This window comes from Pteropus alecto, unplaced genomic scaffold (assembly GCF_000325575.1).
Source record: "Pteropus alecto unplaced genomic scaffold, ASM32557v1 scaffold185, whole genome shotgun sequence".
Lineage (NCBI taxonomy): Eukaryota > Metazoa > Chordata > Mammalia > Chiroptera > Pteropodidae > Pteropus > Pteropus alecto.
The window spans coordinates 3718057-3740416 of NW_006438088.1; the positions used below are offsets into that span (position 1 = coordinate 3718057).

Here is a 22360-nt window from a genome sequence, read left to right on the forward strand (position 1 = left end):
AGGTAGAAATGAATGTGGAAATTTAAAAGTCTAAAGAAAATTAGTTCTCTAATTAAATAAGGTCTCCTACAAAAGCTAATGCTGACTGAAACAAAGAAGGAAAGTTTAAATTGTTTTAGTACTACTTGTTTTCCTATTTCTATTATACATAAATATGTTAGAAAAAATTAATGATCTCATTATCTCCTACTGGAGGCACAAGCTGATGTCTAAACAGTAAAGTCTAATAACAGCTGAAAGGTCATTTTATTGGGATAAAAAACTAAGACCCTCTGGATCTACTTACAAAAACAGGCATTTATCCAGTCTGTTTGTTAGAACATAACGTAAACAGACTCAATTATCCTTGCAGAAAATAGATAAAACAACAATGAAACAACAGTATTATTCAATCGTCTTTTTACATCACTACTTTTCATTAACTCTGAAATATAAATGTAAATGTCAGGTGAATGATTTACTATACACATTCCAAAAAATTTAACTGCTTGAGATCTTTTCTAAAATTCGAATGTATCACATTTGCCGCGATCTTTAAACACAAGAAAAAAAAGTTTATATATGTATGTGTGTATACATATGTGTATATATACACATACATATATAAACAAAAAGTTTATATATATATGTGTGTGTATATGTGTGTGTGTGTGTGTGTGTGTGTGTGTGTATTGAAGTTGGAAAGCTTTGCAAAACTGTCCAAATGGTTCTTGCGAAGTTCATTCAGCTAGCACAAAAGTGATTCATTGAACTAAGATAAGAATGGCAGAGGCAGAAAGCTGAACTGAAGAGTTCCTCAAAAGAACTGTTTTTATATGTGGAAAAAATTTCTAAGAAATAAAGATTAAAAAAGTAAACTTAAGACTTCATTGGCTTCAAAGTATTTTGATTTGTAGAGGGGGAAAAAAAAAACCCTTAAGTGATAAGCTTTCTCATTTAATCCTGGAAAAAAATGACAAGGCAATATTCTCACGGCATAGTTAGATTTTGTGATTAAAGGGGGTTAAAAATAAGATTAGACTTCATAATGCAGCCTATCCTTGCCTTCCAGAGTGGTGGCTGAACAGGGTGTTGGTTAATACACGCTAATATGCAAGAAATCAGACTCTACTAAATGTACTTAATATTATATGAAATATAACCCAGACTTTCTTTGAAAAACATAGTGACTCCTTTAGTGCTTTAAGTCCTGATCAGACTGTTCCTTAGGCTTCTAGTCCTTGGCCTTTTTAAATCTAGAGCTGCAAGTGGGGTCCCATTGTGCTCTAAATAAACTTTCAATGTCTCCCTGCTGCTCTCAGGAAAAACTCCAAACACCTTGGCATGGCTTAGAAGGCCCTTCATTATCTCGTTCCTGCTTCTCTCTCCACTCTCATTTCTTGCCATTATTCCCAGTTTCCCATCTCAGTTTCCAAAACAATCTCGACTCCAAGCCTTTGAAAATGGCTCCCTTTTGTCCTTCCACAACAAATACTGAATGTTTGGCTCTATTAATCTTTCAGGTCTCAGTTTAGTGGTCACTTCCTCCCAGTTCAGTGCTCCCATGACCATAATTATACTTATTATGAGTTGGTGCTTGCTGGAGTAAAAACTCAAAAAAATCAAAACAAAACAAAACGAAAACATGCCACACATCTATTCCACCGCAGCCAACATCAGGGAGAAGTGTCTACATTCATTCTTTAATCCTTAGGAAAACATATCTACCTTTTTAGCCAAAAATAACCTCTAACATTTCTCAAACTACTTTTGCCACTGTTTTAGCTTGTTTCTCAGGTTTATTTTCAATGGTTAACTCTTTAATCGAACTCAACTCATTTATATTGATATATTTTTTGAAAAAAAAAATATTGCAAAGTTATAAAATTAATTGGATAAACGTAGGCATGAGTTTACCTCCTTTTAGTAATATTCATTTTTCCCATAAATCCCCTCCATGCAAACAAGTATAATTATTGGACAGGGGATAAGACATTACACTTTGCAGGGATAAAAGAGAAAGAAGCAAAAGAAAGTCTAATCAGCTTCATAAACAACTTCCACACATTTACCACTTCACTGGTTTTTCTGCAATGTTTTCCTCCCACAAATAGAAGAATAAACGAACTCAAACTTTTTACTACCCACTCACATAAACTGTTACACCAGAAGATTAAGTGGCTCTGTACTAGCAAGGACTTAGCAGAAAAATGAACTATATACCAAGTCTAAGAACATGTTTTAGGATTAAAAAAAGAAGAAAACCTGCCCACTCTATCCAGTAGTTCATAAATCTTTTTTCAAAATACCTCTTGTGACATCTGATTTAATGTTATATACTTGTTTTCTTCCTCCTGTTTTTCTCTCACTAAAAATGCTGATAAATTCATGTGAGATGAAATAAAGCATTTCAGAGTTACAGCCAAAAATCATAACACAAAATTATTTGGCATGATTTTCTGCTTTTTTTTTTTTTTTTTACTTTAACTGAGTCACTCAGAATAGAATGATTGATGTCATTGTTTGACACTAAAAGGGCAAATTATCAAAAATGCTTAAAGAAGTATAAAAGATCTATCTACATGATTCATAGGAAGGATACAGATATTTGAAGCACAAAATGCCAATGGTTTATCAAAAGAGTGAAAGGCACATCATTAGATCAAACTTATCAAATTTCCCATAAAAATACCATGTAATAATTTTATGCTTCAAGCAGTTACTCCAAAGGTTAATTAGATCTGATACCAAAAGTGGTGAAGTTTTGTCTATATCATGAGGTATTCCGCTCAGTTAAACTATATATTAGATACTGAAACAAATAAGAATCTATTATCATAGAACCTGATAAAGAAAGGGACAAATACATAGTCACAGAACAAAGAGGACTAAAAATCTACCTTTCATATGGATTTAAGTATTTGAAAAGCTCTCTTTAAACTGCAATTGCTTCAGTAAAATTCGTTCTAAAGTGAACTAAGGAAAAATGACTAGGAGGTATATATCTTAATTGTACAGTTTGAAATCAAGCATAGTTAACAAAAGTTTGAATTTTTCATATGCTTTAGATGTATATGTGGTATTTTGGACCTATTTACATACACAGCTCCATTATACCCCTGTATGCACACTGATAATATTACCTACAGAGGGACAAAGACATTCATTATGCATTGGCCTTCTTCTACTACTTAGCTGTTACACAAATTAAAAAAAATTTCATTTGCACATAAACGTAGCAAAGCTCCTGGTCTATAGGAATTTATACAGAAAAAAATATTTGGACCAAATAGTTTATCCCTCTATTTTGACACCTTTAAGACATGGAGTGTCATAATAAACTAGACAATTACTGTTTTACTCTCTCTATGAGATCTGAAGGGTAAAGAAACTCTGACTTGGCAAAAATTGCACTCGAAACACTTTATACTTCTTCCTCTAATCTCCTCTACTGTATAACGTAGAAAACTCCACACTTCACATTTCTGAGCTTGTCTTCTAGAGTCATTTGAGAGGACATCTTTCTGTAACTAGAGCTTCACTATTCTTTATGACTAGGTGATAATTAGCAATAAAAGTTAATATTCTCCAAGATTCGAACACAAGAAAATTGTTTCCCAAGCATATTGATGCTGATATTTTAAAAGATGATTCAAAGATTTAAAAAGCATGTCTATTTTGATCTTGATATATAATTGTTTAGTAATTGAAAATTACTTTTTATATTTGTCCTGCTTCGTTTTCAAAAATATTTTTTCCATTTCAGGCTATAAATCGATATTTTTCCTTGCTTTAAAATCCCAAAGTAATTTTGCTACCTTGAAACTGTTTCACTTATGCTCGTAAACTCAAATTATATAATTTAAATAAATTCTATTTCATACTATATAAAGCTATCTCATTTTGCTGCCTTCACGTTCAAGAAAAAAGAAATTAGAAATGTAATGTGAAATTTTGATGAGATTTTAGCATAGGTAGATATCTGAAGCAAAATATTAAGTATTATTAATAAATTTATATTAAAATATATAAAATAACTGTGAAACATTATAAGAAATAGTGAAAATATCAGCTCACAGCGGGAAAATGAAAAATGAATAAAATAATGACAAAGCATATAATACTACCATTTGCTTTAAGTATTTTTAAGAGAAAAGAGATGACCAATGCAAAGGTTGACATATTAATACATATTTTTAAAATTTAGGAACATACGCAAAATCAAACATGGAATTTTAGTTATAACATTGTTAACAGCAAATAAGAAAGATTCATGTTGCAGAGACTGATTCTAAGTTTAACTGACCTCTTTTAGAATGAAGCATTTTATAGAAACAAATTCTTTTTGGTATCAGACAATTTTCCTTGCGTCACTAACTTAATAAAAGACAATATCAGATATCAGAGTACTCAGAAGTTTTAATATTAAATTAAACTTACGTTTCTAAGTTGTCACCTTCAAGAACTGTCTGGACAGGCAGGTAGCCAAGCCGAGGATGTTTGGCAAAGTATTTCTTTGATCTGAACTTATTCTTCAGCACCTTTGTGAAGTCTCGTACATCTTCCCCAGATGTTGTCTATGAGGTTGAAAAAAATTACACGTTTCACATTAAAACAGGAGATAACTATCTACAATAAGTTAGAGCAGATGTAAATTGATGCAATTAAATGACAACGGTTTCAGCAGGTTTATGTATTTTTGGAATAACACGATGTCATAAAAAATACATGGCAATCAGGACTCATCATTAAATATACCCAGCAATTAGGTTATATATTTTTATTTCCTGTTGAAAACAGGAAAACTAGCTCATTTGCCCAATATTTAAAAAATTGAGCCAAAAAGTAAAACTAGTTTTGGCAATGTTATTGCTTGGTTCCTATCACTAAAAAGTTGCAATTTGCTATTAAATATTTAGGATGGCAAAGATTTCTGGATATTATATGCTTTTCACTAAGGTGAAGAAATGAGGGTGAGCTATATAGCCTATGCTGACTTCACACAAGCTAGTATATACGGTAGTCTGGAAAAAGAGAAAGTAAATAAGAGAGAAAGAGCAGGGCCACGTTAATATTTTATATTATAAGGAATACTGTCATCATTTTCTCTGTCTTTTCCTAACCGTACGAACATATAATTTTGACATGGACTCTATTTTTAATGGTAAAATGTTACTGTTTCCTTAGCATTTCCAAATGATTAGTTTTAACAATCATTTATTATTAAGTGATAGTCACAAAAGACAGCATATTGTATGATTCCATTTACAAGAATTGTCCAGAATAGGCGAATCCATAGAAGCTGAAAGTAGATCAGCGGTTGCCAGGGGCCGAGGGGAGGAGACAGTGGGGGAGGGGGAATGACTGCGAATGGGTAAAACGGATTTCAGAGGTGGGCTGAAATCTACCCCAGTGCCCACTCCCCACCCCATCCCATGAGCTTAGTTCTCTAAGCTCGTTTTCTACTCTCTATCACCAACTCTTACTTAGTTTTTGCAACATGTTATACAAACATCAACTTCAGTCCTTCTGAAGATGTATTTAAAATATTTACATCATCTACACAGAACTGAATTAAAAACTGGTCATCTGACTCCTTGTTGGCTATTAAATCTACAATTAGCTAGACCTCACTCCAGTCTACAAAACCAGAGAACTTTTCCTAATAACAAACTGAATGCTAAATATATTGGCTTACCTACTGCCTGCTCTCCTTTCTTGCACCCCACCCCACCCCAGTCTATCTTTCCCTTCATGATAAGCATGCAGGGCAAACAGAAGCTTAAACGATAGAATTATTTTTTAAAACAACTAAATTCTGAGTCAACACTTAACTTACGCAGTTGTGTTCCTTTCTACCTGCTCTCATTCTATCTAAATATGTCTGCTCCGAGTAAATAATTAAAGAAACGTTTGATTCTCTAGGTTTACAGACCAGAGAAAAAACATGAATAAGCCCAAGCTATTCATAGTCTAAAGTCGACTGTCACTTTATTAAAAAGAAAAAAAAGTATAGTAAGGGCAGCCCGCGTTATCACTGGGCCTTGTCATCAGACCCCCAGTGTCAAGTCTTTTTCTGAGAATCAATGAGAATAAACTATATAAAAACCTGTAGTTCTGTGGATATAGATCTTCCCAAATGTAGAGAAGTGTAGGAAAAAAGCTGTTAATGAAAAGAAAAGGAACTCATGGCACTCTGTAGAGGAAAATGGTTGCTATGAGAGATGATAGTTTGGGGGTATTAAGATTTAATTAGGCAGAACAGGAGAAATGAACAGAATACAGTTGGGGGTAAAGAAGGAAGGTTTTAGAGAAGGAATGCCTGGGACTGAGAATAAAGCCAAGAAGATGCGTCATCTGCTGTAAAGGACATTTGGGTCTTTTACAATGGGTATCGCAACTGTAGATCATTAAATTTTTAGATCTGTTAACCTTGAATATTTCAGTTAAGGGCAAAAAGTGGAAAGCAGCTTTCCATAATAGAAATGCAAAAAGAAGGCTCCTATGCAAAGATAAGCATTTATGACCCAATTTACTTCTATGTCTGCTTTTAACACATTATTAACATACAGGGAGATAATGAAGTAATGGGCTCCAGCTTTTACTTGGCCTTCTCCATTTGGCAACCTAAAGGTTTTCATCTCTTAGGTCAGTGTTTCTTGGGCCAAATCCAGATTTTCAATTCAGGCAGCCTCGAGTAGGGTGAGTGGGAGAAGAGGCCAGATGCACCAGGCCACTTACCCAGCCTGTCTCAGCCCGAGCAGTGAAAAAACACAATGGTTTTTCATATATTCACAGAATTGTACAAATATCACCACTGCTTAATTCCAGAACATTATCATCACCCCAAAAGAAGCCTGTACCCATTGACGGTCATTCCCTTTCCCCCACTGTCTCCTCCCCTCAAGCCCCTGGCAACCACTAATCTACTTTCTATTTCTATGGATTTGCCTATTCTGGATATTTCTTATAAATAGAATCATATAATATCTGGTCTTTTGTGACTGGCTTCTTTTACTTACCATAATGTTCTTCTAGCTTATCTATATTTGGGTTTCAACATAAGCTCTTGCTTGGGAAGTAAAATGACATATCATTCAAAAGTGCAAGTCTTATTCCACATCATATATTCTTTAGCTAAATACATTCAAGACATGGAAGAACAAAGCAAAACCAACCGACCATCCATCCATCCATCCAATATCAAACAAACAACACCTATCTGCCTCCCAAAAAGTTATATAGCAGGAGCTGAAATTAGAGTTTCTGATAATGCTCAAATTTAATATTTGAAAAAAGTTAGTGCATTCTCATGCAGAAATGACACATTTTTATTTCTTCAACAATTTTCACATTGAGGATAAAACCTGCCACCAACAGTTGTAATCTAAAGGCACTAAATTCATTAATGCCATAAACTGTATGCAATATTAAAAGAAAAAGTAAAATGTAATTCATCCCATGGGAACTAGATATTATATTCGGGTTAGTAGAATGTGATTATTTGGTTGGGACAGAGCCAAGGAAATGAATTGAGCCTATTCTGTCACCAAAAAAGTTAAAAGATATTTTTACATATCTGATCAAATGTGCTATTTAATGACAGTACCTAAATTTTCTCTATTTTAAAGTGCTAGAGCAATGGTTTGGTAAAAAACTAAAAAGAAGACCACTCACTTATCTTAAAGTGTATAATCAAACAACTCTATCTTCATGCTAGGTAGAATACTTTGTTCTTTCTCTTTTAAAAGCAAATAACTATTTATACTATGATATGAAGATGCGATTGAAAGAATCACTCATTACTACACAAATTATCTAATTTTAAATTTCCATGCATTTCTTGAAAGACTAGGTTTTCATCTATTGCTGTAATAAAGAAAGAGGGAGAACAAAAGATTTTGTAGATCTCATTACATGAAACGAGGGTAACATATTGGCACAGAATTCTGCCCGATAAATAGCTTTCCTTCAAACTCTTTTTACCATTAAGGAAAGTGAGATTACCATCAATTTTAAGACCCATAAGAAAAAAGACACTAAGACTTTCAGAGATCCAGACCTGCGAGGTCAGTAAGGAGAAAGATGCTCTTGCAAACGTGGGTCTTTTTACCATACCAGCACTATGTCAGTTCTTTTTTCTATCAAACAGTTTTAAGTTTTTAAGAGAAAAAACCCATAGCCATCAACTAAAATACCTATTATTACATTCTGAATTTTCCCTTTATTTTAAATAAAGTACTGCTAAGATATACTATGCCTGCTTTTTACAAAATTTTTATTGAAATGTCTCATCTACAACTAGATAGACTTCACTTTCCTGAGAAAAAAGAATAAAATTACCAGCTCTTTGACCATGCAGAGATAACCACTCTTAAAAGGGTTGTAACTGGACTGATTTAAAAAAATCTTTTTATTGTAAAATAAAACACAGATATATAAAATTATATACAACAAATGTGTGGCTTAATGAATTATAAGATGAAGACCACGTTTAGTTAGGAGATTCAACTTCGCCAGACATTTCCAGAAGCTCCTTCCACAAGCCTTGTTTTAATTATAACCCCTCCACATCTCCATAACTATTATCTTCATTTTTATAATAATAATCTTCTTGTGTTTTTAAAAATCGTCTTATCACTCCAATGTCTATCCTTAGATACTATAGTTTAGTCTTACACATTTAAAAAATCTGATATATTTTAAGTCACTTTTAATCTACAGGTCTCTTCCACACTTGCAATTGCCTTACATTTTACCTGCTGGAAAATTCAGGCAATTTGATCTATAGAGTTCTAGAGTCTGTATTTTGCTGATTGCACATTCAACATGTTCCTCAGTCCTTTGGCAATCCTGCGAATTGGCAGCCGGATGCAAAGAATTCGTCAGACTCAGGTCTGATCTTTACGGCAAGACTATCAGCAGTGTTTGGTAGGATTACAGGAGACCCATCATGTCTGGTCCTCTCGTCTATGTGATTCTAGCAGCTTCCATGCTAAAGGCCTCCCCATTCGTCTGGTGGGAGCTTCAAAATGGCGATATTCTAATTCTATCATTCATTTTCATTTGTTAGCTGAAATAATTTTATAAAAACATATTCCCATATCTACTATGTAGTCACTCAGTGGTATAGTTCATTCAGAAATGATAGGGTTGCATGTTTAATTTTTCCCTTTTATGGTCCTATTTTCCCAGTAACAAACTGGTTTCCTATCAGCTTCCAAAGATAACCAATTAAAAAAAATTTAAATATCATTATGAATTCATAATTTTTAACATACTTGATAGGTTTTGCTCTATTGAAATTATTATCATTACTAAAGCTCAATTTATCCCATCTTAGTCCAATAGGAGCCTCTTCTAGTTAGTCCCATCCAGTTTAAGCTCTGCAGGTAACAACAGGTTTAATGCTCTCCACCAGTTCTTAGAATGTTGTTTCTCTAGTTATTTTGGTTTCCTGTCTAATAAATTCCTCAAGAGCTGCTTGTAGGACCAATATCACCTAAGTTCTTGCATATTGTTGATAGTTGTCCTGTGTCCTTAACTAGACACAAGAAGGTTGATTTTTCTGGATATAAAATCTTAGCTCACACATTTTTTTCCCTTAAGTTTCTTAAATACTTTTCTCCATTTTCTTTTGGTATAAAGCACTGCAGTTGAAAACTCTGATGATTATTTAGTTTTCTTTCCTTTCGAAGTTGTGTTTTTGTTTACATGACCAAAGGAATTTTTCTTTTACTTTACAGTTCAGTAATTTTACCAGAATTTGCCATAGTGCTGGTCATCCTGAGTCACTGTTCTCAGGCATGCGATATGCTATTTGAGTAGACAGTTCCACTTTTTCATTTCTTTTTTTGGGGAGAGGGGGAGGAGTTTTTCCTGAATTTTTATTTTTAGTGTTTGTTCTGTCTTACATTGGGTTTCTTTTTCAGAGTACAAATTGGCAGTTACAAAATAACCACAGGAATGTAAAGTACGGCATAGGGAATATAGTCAATAATATCGTAATAACTATGTATGGTGCCAGGTGGGTACTAGACTTATCGGCGGGACCACTTTGTAAGGTATCTAACTGCCTAACCACCAAGCTGTATACCTGAAACTAATATAATACCGAATATCGACTATGATTGTAAAGTACAAATAATTAAAAAACACATTTTTTTAGTTAAAAAAAGAAATTGTTGGTTACAGTTTTGACTTCTTCAATGAGCACATATTTCTGGCATCCTTTATTACTGATATTATTTTGTTCTTATATCTTTTTCTTATAATTGCTTTATGTTAGATTTAATCTTGATATTTTTTGGTGCTTAATTTTTTTTGAAATGAATGTTCCAAATTCACTGGAAACTTTTAGAATGAAGTAGAGGTCATGAAATCTTTTCTAACTTCACAGAGCTCCCTCTCCATTTGCTTTTGTGAGATAGTAAACTGTTTTATTACTTCAGCACAAAAAACTCTTTCTATTAACACTAAAGATCCACAAAGCAAGACAGAAAATGGGGGTATTACAGTGATGCCAAATAACCTAAAGGCCCAAACACCCAATTTCTAATTACTTAGCATCTTAAGCAAAACACCAAAAAGAACTGCAAATAATGAAACAAAATCATATTGATTTTAAATCTCCCCAAAATTGCTTTGGTCAATTCATAACTTGCGATGGCAGTATTATCTAATTCCTTAACAAATATTCCTGGATTTTCATTTATTTTTATTTATTTTTATTTTTTTAATGCCTCCAGCACCTGGTCTTCTTCCTAGGTGGTCTCCCATCCAAGTACTAACCAGGCCTGACCCTGCTTAACTTCCAAGATCAGACGAGATTGGGTGTGAAACATTGAATTTTAAAATATTAATTACAAATATGAATGAGTTAAAGACAGGAGAAAGGAAAGAAGTACAAAGAAGAAAATCAAGGTTATATAAGAAATAATGGTCATAGCAGATGAGTAGAATAATTAAATATTATCATTTGGATCAGGCATAGGTGCAAAAATCATTGTTGAAGAGCATCTTCATTAGCAAAATTTACATCTTAAGTATAGTCAATAGTCTCAAATAGTATATGCATACTATTAAGGAGTACATTTCATTATCATATGACTTATTTTAAAGATGTTCCAATCGTTTTTTAAAAATTGCATAACAACTTAATAGTTCTGATTGATTTTAACAAGTTGAAATTCAGACATTAAATTCCATGGAAAGGATGAAATCATTGACAAGCTCAAAGCCTTTTTCAAGTTTTAATGGAAAAATATGAAACTAAAAAGTTTGCATTAATTAAGAGTATCGCCAAGGCATCAAGAATAAGTAGGGTAATAAGTCATCCAAAGTAATATAGATTTGGTCCAAACCTCACCTTAAGAACTAATGACACACTCTAAATCAACTCAACTTACTGAGAAAACAATGTAAAGTGGGCATGAACTGAAAAACCACTTTTAGATGCTGAGGTCAGAGAAATCACTACGATGTTCATTTTGAGCATATTGGCAGACATCTCAAGTCTCATCTGAAGATTCAACACTGCCAAAAACAAACTATACTGACTCAGTATAGAGCTCTCCAAAGAAAGAATCAGCATTTTCTTATACTTGATTTTTATAGTTTTATGGAAACATTGATGCCAGCAGAGATGGAGGTGAGTGGACAAAATCATTTCTAGTTCTTCCCTTTGTTCTTTTCATTTTTGGTTTGTTTCTTGCTAACAACATATAGTTTGTTTTTTAAAAAAGATATGATTTCAATTTAAACTTTAAAAAGAAAATATCTTCTATTTTTTTTAATAGAAAACTGTGATTTTTCTACAGTCTACAAACACTGAAAATATTTGGTTTATTTTTCCACTTGTTAACCAGTATTGATAAGAATATGCTGTAACCTGTTGCTTTAAAATAACATTCATTTGCTTTTAAAATACAATACAAATTTGTTTAGTTATCATTAACTTAAGAAGCTATTTCCAATCAAAGGATGTTTTCCCTGATCTCCCCTCTTCTCACCAAAATCTCATCAAAATTATTAGTACAAACTAGCCCTGTCCGAAACAAGCATGTAAGCAGCAAATTTTGCAATGATTCTACTCCAACAAATTGAATGCTGGGAGTAGCTGATGTTGGTGATCTTTCTGGCAGTGAAATTTTGCAACTACCCCATCCAGTCTCCCTGAGCTAACATGTCTCTCAAACCACCTCCTTCTGCAGGCTAACCCTTCATTCCTGATATCCGTACTGACCAATGGGAAAGTTTTCTCTTGTCTTGCCTCATTTCTCCTTTTCCTTACATGGATCTGGCCATTGTCCCTCTCCAGATGCACATAGTCTCTGTCTACTTTTCTTTCTCCGTTATCATGGACTCTGTTCTTCTACTCATCAACATAGCCCCCTACATCTTATTTGTAACCGAAACTTCAACCTTTCTCCTTCAGCGAATCCAATGATAACACCTTCTGCCCTATAATCGTTTCCATTATGTGCTGTATAATCTCTCTCTCACAAATGCCAAGAAAAAAAGAAGTGTGCAACATTTTCTCCTTAGTCTCAGCTCGATCTCCCACTAATACCAATGTGCCTGTCCATTCCCTTTTGACTATACTTGGCCAGACACAGCTACTACCATCTGTCACTTCTGGAGACGTACTGATGATCTTCCAAGGGCCATCTCATCTACATAACCTTTCATGTCCTTCTCCAATCACACATTGGGATACGGCCCCACCTCAGGCCTCATCACAACTGAAAACATCTTTCACTCCCAAATCTCTAACTTGGAAAAATCTTTTACAAACTCGAACCCTCTGACCCTTGTTCCTACTTTGTTATTATGAATAAATCTATTCTTGCCCCCATGGTCTTGCTCTCTTGCCCCTCAACCCGCTTTGGGATTTCTTCGGCATGAGGATAGCCCAAATCCATCCCAGTATCAATACCTTTGAATCCTTTACCCCTTCGGCCTTGGACTATACCTTCCATCTTTTAATTCCAAAGCAGCTGAGCAATGAGTCACAGACTGCAAATCCTTACCAATTAACCTCGGCTGCACTCTTGTGGCAATTTAGCAATCAATTTACTCATTTCTTGGTGACTCGTGCTTGCCCCCAGTAGCAACTCCAAACGTTTTCCAGTCTCCTTCATATTTAACCCTACCCAGCTCTCTCTCACTGTCAGAAATTGCAAAAATTCTTATAAATCATATGTGAAATTCATCATCCTCTCTCCCTAAAGGACTATTACATGTCCTAATATACAAACATGTTTACTAATTTTAATTAAATTTCAGTTACTTGCAACAGAGAATACAGATGATTTTTTTCAAAGATCCAATTAGGGTAATTTTCATTATGAAACTAAATGAAAACAATAGAAAATGCAGCTATTTTAAATATAAACGATAATCTCCAAATTCAAAGGTGCAGTGCAGAGGTAATAACAAAAACTTTGACTATTATCTTGATCCATAAGCTTAATGATTTAAAAAAAATATTAGTCTTGTTGAATTTCTCCACACAGAGGTCTTCTCTCCTTCATTGTATTTTCTCTGTATCTCCAGTCCCCAGCAATACGCCTGGTATATAACAGGATCCCCCATGAATATAGTATTCCAGCAAGCACAGAGAAAACATCATTTGCTCATGTGCTAAACTATGTATATATATCTTTTAATGGAGTCAAATCACTAAATCTATGCCACTAACTTTAAACAATCACTTACCTTCTCTAAGACTTAGCATTTTTTTCTTTAAAATGAGGATGTTAGATGATCTCTTAATATGCTTTCCAGCTTTACTATTCTATAATTAGTAATTATAATGTCAGATATGAGCTCGTTTAGCTCCATTTAGCTTTTATGGATCAGAATTAACCAAGCATAGTAAGAAGAGAATCCTCAAGGAGTTAAAAAGACAGTTGAGGCAGCAAAAGCCCCAGACACAGAAAACAATGCACGGTAACACAGAATCAAATGTTAACTGGCGAAGCGAGGGCCTTGGGTAGGAATCACAGAATGACATTTTTTGGTGATGGAAAACCGGAGGAGTCTGGGAAGATTTTACACACAAAGTAAGAGCTGAGGTGTTTTTGTGAAAAGGTGGGATTTGAATGAATAGAGAATGGTGACAAGTATTAAATATAATGTCATGTCTGTTTTCGATAAACTTTATTTAGCCCAATGAAAGAATTCTTAAATGTACAAATTTGGATTATAGAATGATCGGGGAGAATGAGAGTTTAAAACAAATTGCTTCTTAGAGGAAAAATTCAACTTCGTTTCTGCATATAAATGTTTTATTATCGATTTCATAAAATATCTTCATAAATTATGATAGCTAATTCATACACCTTTAGTATTCCTACTTCTGAAGATAAACACTGTCATAGATGATAAGCTGACATGTTCCAAGAAATATTTCTGGCACTTTGAGGGTTTAAGATAGGGCTTATAAGTTTTGAAAAGCAAATTTTAACACAGAAAAATTGAGATTCAGCTAAAAAAGGAATTTGAAGAGGAATGAAATCAAGTCAGAAATGTGGCTAGAGCATTTTCCTAACTACAAATGAAGATGCACTATGAGAAATACGAACATAAAGATCTGTATGGAAAGGTCTGATCCATTTAATACTCAAGTGGTGTTTATTATCATCGCATTGAAAATTCTGTATTTGAATTTCTTTGTCAAGGCAGACATCAAATGAGTTTAAGGGACTGTTGGGTAAAAGATGGATACACCATAAATAAAGCTCATTAAAAGAAAAGAAATTTTGGAAAGCAGTTAAATAAAGTAATTCACTACTATTAAATTCAAGACTATGCCTTTCAAAGACTCAATTTACATGTACTTCTAGTCATTTTCATCAAAAATTGTGGGCTCAAATGCAGAAGATAACTTGTGGTAAGAGATGATTTATGAATAGGTTGCTGAGTAAGATCATTATGAAAACTTCGGAAAGAGGCAAAGGGCCTCCCACAGCACATATGCAGAAAGGAAGCTGACCTGTACAATGTAGGGTAAGCCGTAACCTTAGACGTGATAATAACAACTTTGTGAAAACTATATAACAAGGAGAGTTTTAGATAATTTAAAAATTTAATTTAAAAATGGTAGTTGAATCATTCATTTTGGTTTTTGAGATTCCACATATATGTGAAATCATATGGTATTTGTCTTGCTCTGCCTGGCTTATTTCACTTAGCATAATACCCTCTTGGTCTATCCATGTTGCTGCAAATGGTAAAATTTCATTTCTTTTTTTATGGCCGAGTAATATTCCATTGTATCTATGTACAAATCCTCTTTACCCAATCATCAAATCAGAGACACTTAGGTTGCTTCCATATAAACAAACTTGTAGATAGAGAACAAACTGATGGTTGCCAGCTGGGAGGGGGGTTGGGAGCTGGGTAAAAAAGGTGAAGGGATTAAGAAGTATAGATTGGCAGTTACAAAATAGTCACAGGGATGTAAAGTACAGTTTAGGGAATATAAGCAATAATACTGTAATAACTACATATGGTGTCAGTTGGGTGCAGGACTTATCGGGGGGATCACTTTGTAAGTTATATAAACGTCTGACCACCACCATACCGTACACCTGAAACTAATATAGTATTGAATGTCAACTATAATTTTAAAATACAAGAAAATTTAAAAAAGTAAAGGGGCATAGCTTAGGGGGAAAAAAAGGTAGTCGGAGAGTGAAATTCATTAGTGTATCAATGATACTCAAGCATGCCCCCACTTGCCAATGACTGACATTACAGAGATGCAGATTTCAAATTACATGGTTATTTTGCAAAATCGTTATAAATTATTGTGTTTAAGACTAAGAAAAACAGTAATTTTACACATTTGCTTACTCTATACATCATTATGTAGTCATTTTTATACATCCGTAACATATATTTATTTACTCTATGATTTTTCCCATTTTGACATTAGCTTTGAAATGGTTTCCTAAATTTCTAGCTATGATCATGTAAATATTAATACCATATTTCTCGCCAATCCAAATTCTTTACAATGACCCTCTCACAGGGTTCTGTACCATCTGATACCTGCCCTTCTCTTTAACCCCTCCCCCGACCATTCTCCCTTTCGCGATGAGAGAAATTCACTCTTTGTGAGATTTATTCACAAAGAGTTTGGTTCCTTAATCATTCCCAGGGCCAGCTTCAAGGACGCGTGACCTGGGCAGTTACACAGGGTCCCACACTCAAAAGTGCTCTGAGTTTGGCTTAATGTTCTGCCGTTGCCATTCCGAAAGCCATAATTTTTTCACAAGGGGCCCTGCATCTTCATTTTGCTTCGGGCACTTCAGAGTATATAGTCAGAGCGACCTATCACACTCTCCTCGTGGAATATGCTCCACTTTCTTCTGTGCCCCAGTGATGCCACCGCCTCTTCCCCACCTCCAGACCGCTCCGTGTGCCATCTCTTCCTGCAGAAATATTCCCCCACCAGTTCTCCGCACCGTGGATTCTTTCTCATCTTTCCAGCTCAACGCAAATGCTAACTTCTCAGACTTTCCCTGATTTCTTTATCTAAAGTGCCTCCTCTAATCTTCTATCATTATCCATTTATTTCTTTTAAAGCCACTTAACAACAATCTGTAATGATCTCATGTACTTGTTTCCTTGCTCAATGTCACACATGCCCTCCTCCTAAATGCAAAGTAGCAGCAGAGGCAGTAATCTTGTCTATTTGGATAGTATGCTGATGAATTATCGGAGCCCAGAACAGTCTGACACATGATAGGTACTCAAAATTTATTTGCTGAGTGAATAAATATGTTAATCATAGTAATAAATGGTGCTCCACAAATTTTCTTGGGGGAATTTTTTTTTTCCTAGTTGAAGTTATTATGTACTATGGGTATCTCATCTATTATAATTCTGCAACATTGTCTAGAGGGTTTTCCCCCATATATAGAATACCTATTTATTTGAGAAGATACCTAAGAATTTGAGTGAGATTTATATGTGTATATTTTATAAGTATTGCTGCCTTTCTGTCAATTTTTGATCCAAAAAAGTAACTAAATTCCCTAAACCAAAGAAAATGTATAGCTCTATGAATAAATTTTGGTTTGCTATTTGGAAGGAGGCTGAAAAATAGCTGCTGATAGAAAATGAAGATAATTTCAGGGAAAATAGCTTTAGATCAAAAGAAAAAGAATCGGTATCCAATGTTAGTGAGGCTGTAGTAAAATCAGGATATTATCACAACTTGACAATAATGTAAAGTGGCACAAATCCCTTTTGGAAAATAACTTTACATGAAGTATTTTAGCCATGAAAAAACTCATATTCCTTGACCCAAATCATCCATTATTAGTACTCTATTCTATGGAAATGTAATTTATGTAATATATGAAAAGAGCTATCTTTGCAAAGATATTCAAGTGTTATTTATAATATCAGAAAATTGAAAGTAAGCTAAATGTCCAAATTTAAGAGAATGGTTAGATAAATTAGAGTATTTCACTCAATAAAATATTCTGTAACAAGAAAAAATTATACTATGACAGCACTTACTATACAATATGTTCAGTGAAAAAAAAGGGTCAAAAATTACATAAATATAAAAATAAATAAAATTTTAACAAAATCAGAGACATGGAAAATTATTAGAAAGTAGTTTATCCAGGAGCTAGCTTTATGGACTTTTTTTTACTTTCTCCATTTTCTACATTTTGTTAACATAAATATATAATTATGAAAACATTTTAAATACGTCTAAAAGAAACATGATTTTTCATCACACAGTATCATTTTCAACGTATGTCAGCACGAGCTCTTAAGAGTTTGCTGCCAAGAAAGTTATTTAAAATTAAAACACAGATGTAAATAAATTTTAATTAATTAATTTTCCTCAATAAAGCATACTTATTCTGAGTTAACAAATTTAACATAGATATATTTACTTAAAATAAAACAAAATAATAAAAAAAAAATGTATGGTTAAGCAATCTTGAAAGTAATTTTTTCCAAAAAAGTTAAGTCAAAATAAACTGAATACTTTTAGATACTAGTTAATTTAAAAGCAATATATTAAAAATAAAACAGACAAACAAACAATCAAACAAAAAACAGTGACTCGATCGATACTCACAGGTATGCAATATTCCACCATTGGATAATGTAATTTGTGACCTTTTGCTGTTCGACCCGAAAAAAAGCAACTCTGGCAGACATCATAGTTAAAATGCTTTAGGCTTCTGTACCTAGAGAGAAGAAAAGAAAGTTCATTGGCTCTCATGCCTATTATTTAGTCCAAATCACTCATTTATGAAAGAAATTTCATTTATCCAAATCAACACGGAAACAAAAGGTATATTGGCCATAAATGTGGAATTTGCTTAGTAGCTTAGCTCCAAATTAGGACAAAGAGAATCTTGAATTTCACAAGGGAAATTAATGAAACATCTCCCAAGTGGAAAAAAAAAAGAGGCAAATTTTTGGAGTTCAAGTCTCTAAAATACATTTCCATCTGTTTCAACACGATGAGAAGACAAATATCCATGTCAAAAGAGTTTCTTACTGTTTGAATGCAAAATGGCAAAGAGTCACGATTATTAACTTGAAGTTTTCAAATATGGATTATACTATCAATATAAAATAATTGTCAAAATTCCCTCACAAAGGTATTACTTTTCTACAATGAGCACTTTAAAATTTGATTTAAACTAGTCATTAGGAAAAAAAATTAAAAAGCAAGGAAAACACTGTGATGAAGAGCAAACTAAAACCTTGCTCACAATGCATTTTTGAATGGAAGCAGTGTTTTTAAATCTCTTACTCCAGAAGGATATTGTACATTGCCCTTCATTTGTAAAATCTTATTTAGAAGAGAGAAACTCTAGATGTTAAGTTTCTTTGCGTACAAGTGGAAAATATCTCCCAAGATCCTGCATGTGCCAGAATGGCAGATAGTAAGAACATAAATATGTTCGTATCCACAGAAAAAAAATAATAAGTAACAGGACTAACAGAATGAAAATGGAAACAAAATGTAAAGGCCATATGAGGTTAATATTGTAAACTATTAAGTGCTGAGTAGCTTCTAAAATGATCTGCAAAAATCTCTTGCAAATCAATCTCAAGAAAAGCAATTGGTATATACTACATCCACCTTATTTTGGCAGGGTAGCAACCTGGTGTGAAACATTCACCTTCACTAATAATATTTCTTAACTTATCAGCATGACTTGACTAATATGAATGGCATCTTCTTGTCTAAGTGAAGTTTTGTTTACTGCTGATCACTCCATGGCATAAAGCCATTCTCCTTTTCTTCATTGGAACCAGTCCCTTGCACTGTTAGTAGGTAGTGGTCTCTGTTAAAATTACATTTCTCAGTCTCTCCTGCTGATGGTGATGACCAGAGCAATACAAGTCAGAGTCACTGGGTGGGGTTTCTAGTTGAGATTTCAGGTGATTGACTCAGTTGGGAAGAAGCATGGTCCCTCTTCTCCCTTCTTGGAAAACGGATCTGGCATTACGAAGAGCCATTTTGTTAGCATGAAGTGACCTTGAAGATGGAACATGACCTTCACATGTTAAGGATGACAGAACATAAAGCCAGAACTAAGAAAGGGGGGATGTTGGTCAAAGAGTACAGACTTCCAGTTATAAGAGGAGTAAGTTCCTGGAACCTAATGGACAGCATAGTGATTATAGTTAATAACACTGCATTATATACTTGAAAGTTGCTAAGAGATTAGATTTTAAATGTGCCACCACAAAAAATAAATGGTAATTATGTGACATAATGTATTAGCTAAGACAATGGAGGTAATCATTTTGCAGAAAGTGTATCAAATTAACACACTAACCATCTTAACTTTACACAATGTTACATGTCAATTATATCTCAATGAAGTTAGCGGGGAGGAGGGAATGGTGGACCTAGATGACTGGGAAGGCAACATTCTGTCCTGGATTCCTATTACAGGTTTTCTTTTTAAAAAAATGAAAGAAAACTAAACTTCTAATATATTTATGCTTATATTAAACAGTGGTATATAATCCTGATTAAAACAATTCCCAGCTTGCAAAACATACTGCAAATCTAAGATTTAATTAAAATTTAACATGGAAGTAGCTATAGAAAAACTATAGCAGTATTTATAAAAGTGCGGTAGAAAAACAAATATATCTAAAGTGGTAGCTTGCTACAGAGTCAACTTGGACGAGTTAACGTTATTCTATAATGCCCATACTCCTCTATCTTTATTTCTAAAGCTGGTTCTTCACTCTTCCTGGTAGCTCAGAGAAAGAGATAACCTTTTATCTAAGAGCTAATTGGACCCATTCAATCTTGGCCTTGTTTTATTATTGGAATTGTTCTTACATTGATTCCCTCCATGCATAATCTTTGTGTAATCATTAAATTGCCATTAGTTTAAAGAAACCTTTGCTTGGTCTAGTTTATCAACTCTAGGCATATTTTTTCTCCATTCAGAAATTAAAAATTTTAAATGAACTATATTCTCAAAATAGAAAACTGGGAAAATATATATGCAAGTAACATCTTCCCATTTTCAATATACTGACATATTTTCTTCAAGCTGTAGCCAGATTGTCTAAGCAAGTTGTTTGCACATAATAACCTTGTTATTTTTCTGAGCCTGAGACCTACCTTCCATCTTTATCATGACATGGAGAGAGTTCTCTCTCAAAAATTTCTAAGGACTGAACTTGAAACCTATGCAATTTTACTAACCAATGTCAATCTAATATATTTAATAAAACAACAAATAAAAAAAGAACGTATCTAGAAACCTACATAATGCAACCTCAATAGCAGAAGAATGCATCTAAAAAAATGAAATAAAACATGAATAGACCAAAAAAAAAATCATTAAAGACATGTGAATCAAAGGTCTGTTCTTAAATATGATCTTGGAGGGAGGAGGGGGGAGGTAGATGGGGTAAAAAGGGTCAAATATGTGGTGACAGAAAGGAATCTAACTATGGGAGGTGAATACACGATGTAAATATACATATGCCTTACTGTTAAAATGTACAGCTGAAACGTACAGATTTCGTTAACCAATGTCATCATAAAAAATAAATATATTAAAAAAAAAGACTCTCCTTGCTGCACTTACCAAACTCCTCTACCATCTTTCGAAAACCCTCTTTTTTATTTCTACATTATAATTCTTTACTTCTCCAAAGAACCCTGATCATCTTTCTTTCCCTTTTATACCCCTCTTTTCGACCTTGTTTTCAACTGAGCATAGTTTTTCAGGCTTTTCTGGTATTTTCACTTAACGGAACAGCTCAGCGACACTTCAACAAACAGTTCAGTATCACCTGAGGCTGAACTACTATCCTGCTAATGGTTATTAGTTATTGGTAATAAAAAAAATTGAATACCTGCTCTTTCTGTGACAGGTACTGCACTAGTCTTTCCATGTATTGACTATTCCTGTAAGGAAACACTCACAGGATTTGAAATTGAAGAAACCCAAGTTCAGGAAGGCCAGGCAACTTATCCAAAGTCATATAGTGAAACAGTAAATCCAGTATTCATACATAAGCAGCCAGACTCGTTCTCAATGCGTTGCCTCCTGAATATCCTGCTGCACTTTGATTCCTGACCACCTGGTCAGCTGCACATCTTTGTATTAGAGACATCTACATATGAACTTTACAGTGATACTGGAAACTTAAACATCTAAAATTCAACACTTAACATAGTTCACCCTTTGTAATTGTTCTTTCCTTTTTCTCTTACGAAATATTGCAAGTTTATTCAAAAGTAGAGAGAATGATAAACACCCATGCACCCACATCTCAGCTTTGTTAAATCTCAATATTATGATACAGTTGTTTCAGGTCATTTTCTATTTAAGAAATAAAGCTTTAAAGGTTCAATCAAATGCTAATTTTTTTGAGTCTTTTGTCCTGTCCTCACTCTCCATGTCCATAGCCTCTGAGAAATCTGGTCCCTTAACACATATCTGGACTATAGCAGTGGCTACATATGACTGGTTTTATATAAGCCAGTCTTCCCAAGTTAGTTAATCTGGATGTTTCCTGTGGTTTCACATTATTTTTTATATACAGTTTAATATTTTTTGTCTAATAAGCAATGTCCTAAATCAATTGTTCTGTTCAGTATCATCTAATTGCTTAACGTCAAATCTCTCTTCTAAAAATCTAATCTGCTTTTTAAAAAATACAATATTGACTAAGATCATGAACTTCAGAGTCAAAAAGATCATGTTTGAATCCCAGCTTTGTCTTCACTTATTGATATCTGGCCCTGGGCAAATAGCCTCATCTCTGAGTCTTAGTTCTTTCATGTACAAAGTAGAGATAATCCTAACAATATTACAGAGTTTTTAAAAGAATAAATGAAATAACA

At 33.7% G+C, this 22360-nt stretch overlaps 1 protein-coding gene across 10 annotated transcripts in view; it reads right to left on the reverse strand.

Moving 5' to 3' along the window:
* Positions 1–22360, reverse strand: part of UTRN (utrophin) — a 446938-nt gene that overhangs the window by 22161 nt on the left and 402417 nt on the right. For all 10 annotated transcript variants that reach the window (XM_025049288.1, XM_015592099.1, XM_015592098.1 and 7 more), the window contains 2 exons: positions 18095–18206; positions 4420–4556 (listed from right to left, as the gene is read on the reverse strand). In XM_025049288.1, the coding sequence (XP_024905056.1) occupies positions 4420–4556; positions 18095–18206 (249 nt within the window). The remainder of the gene's footprint in view (positions 1–4419; positions 4557–18094; positions 18207–22360) is intronic.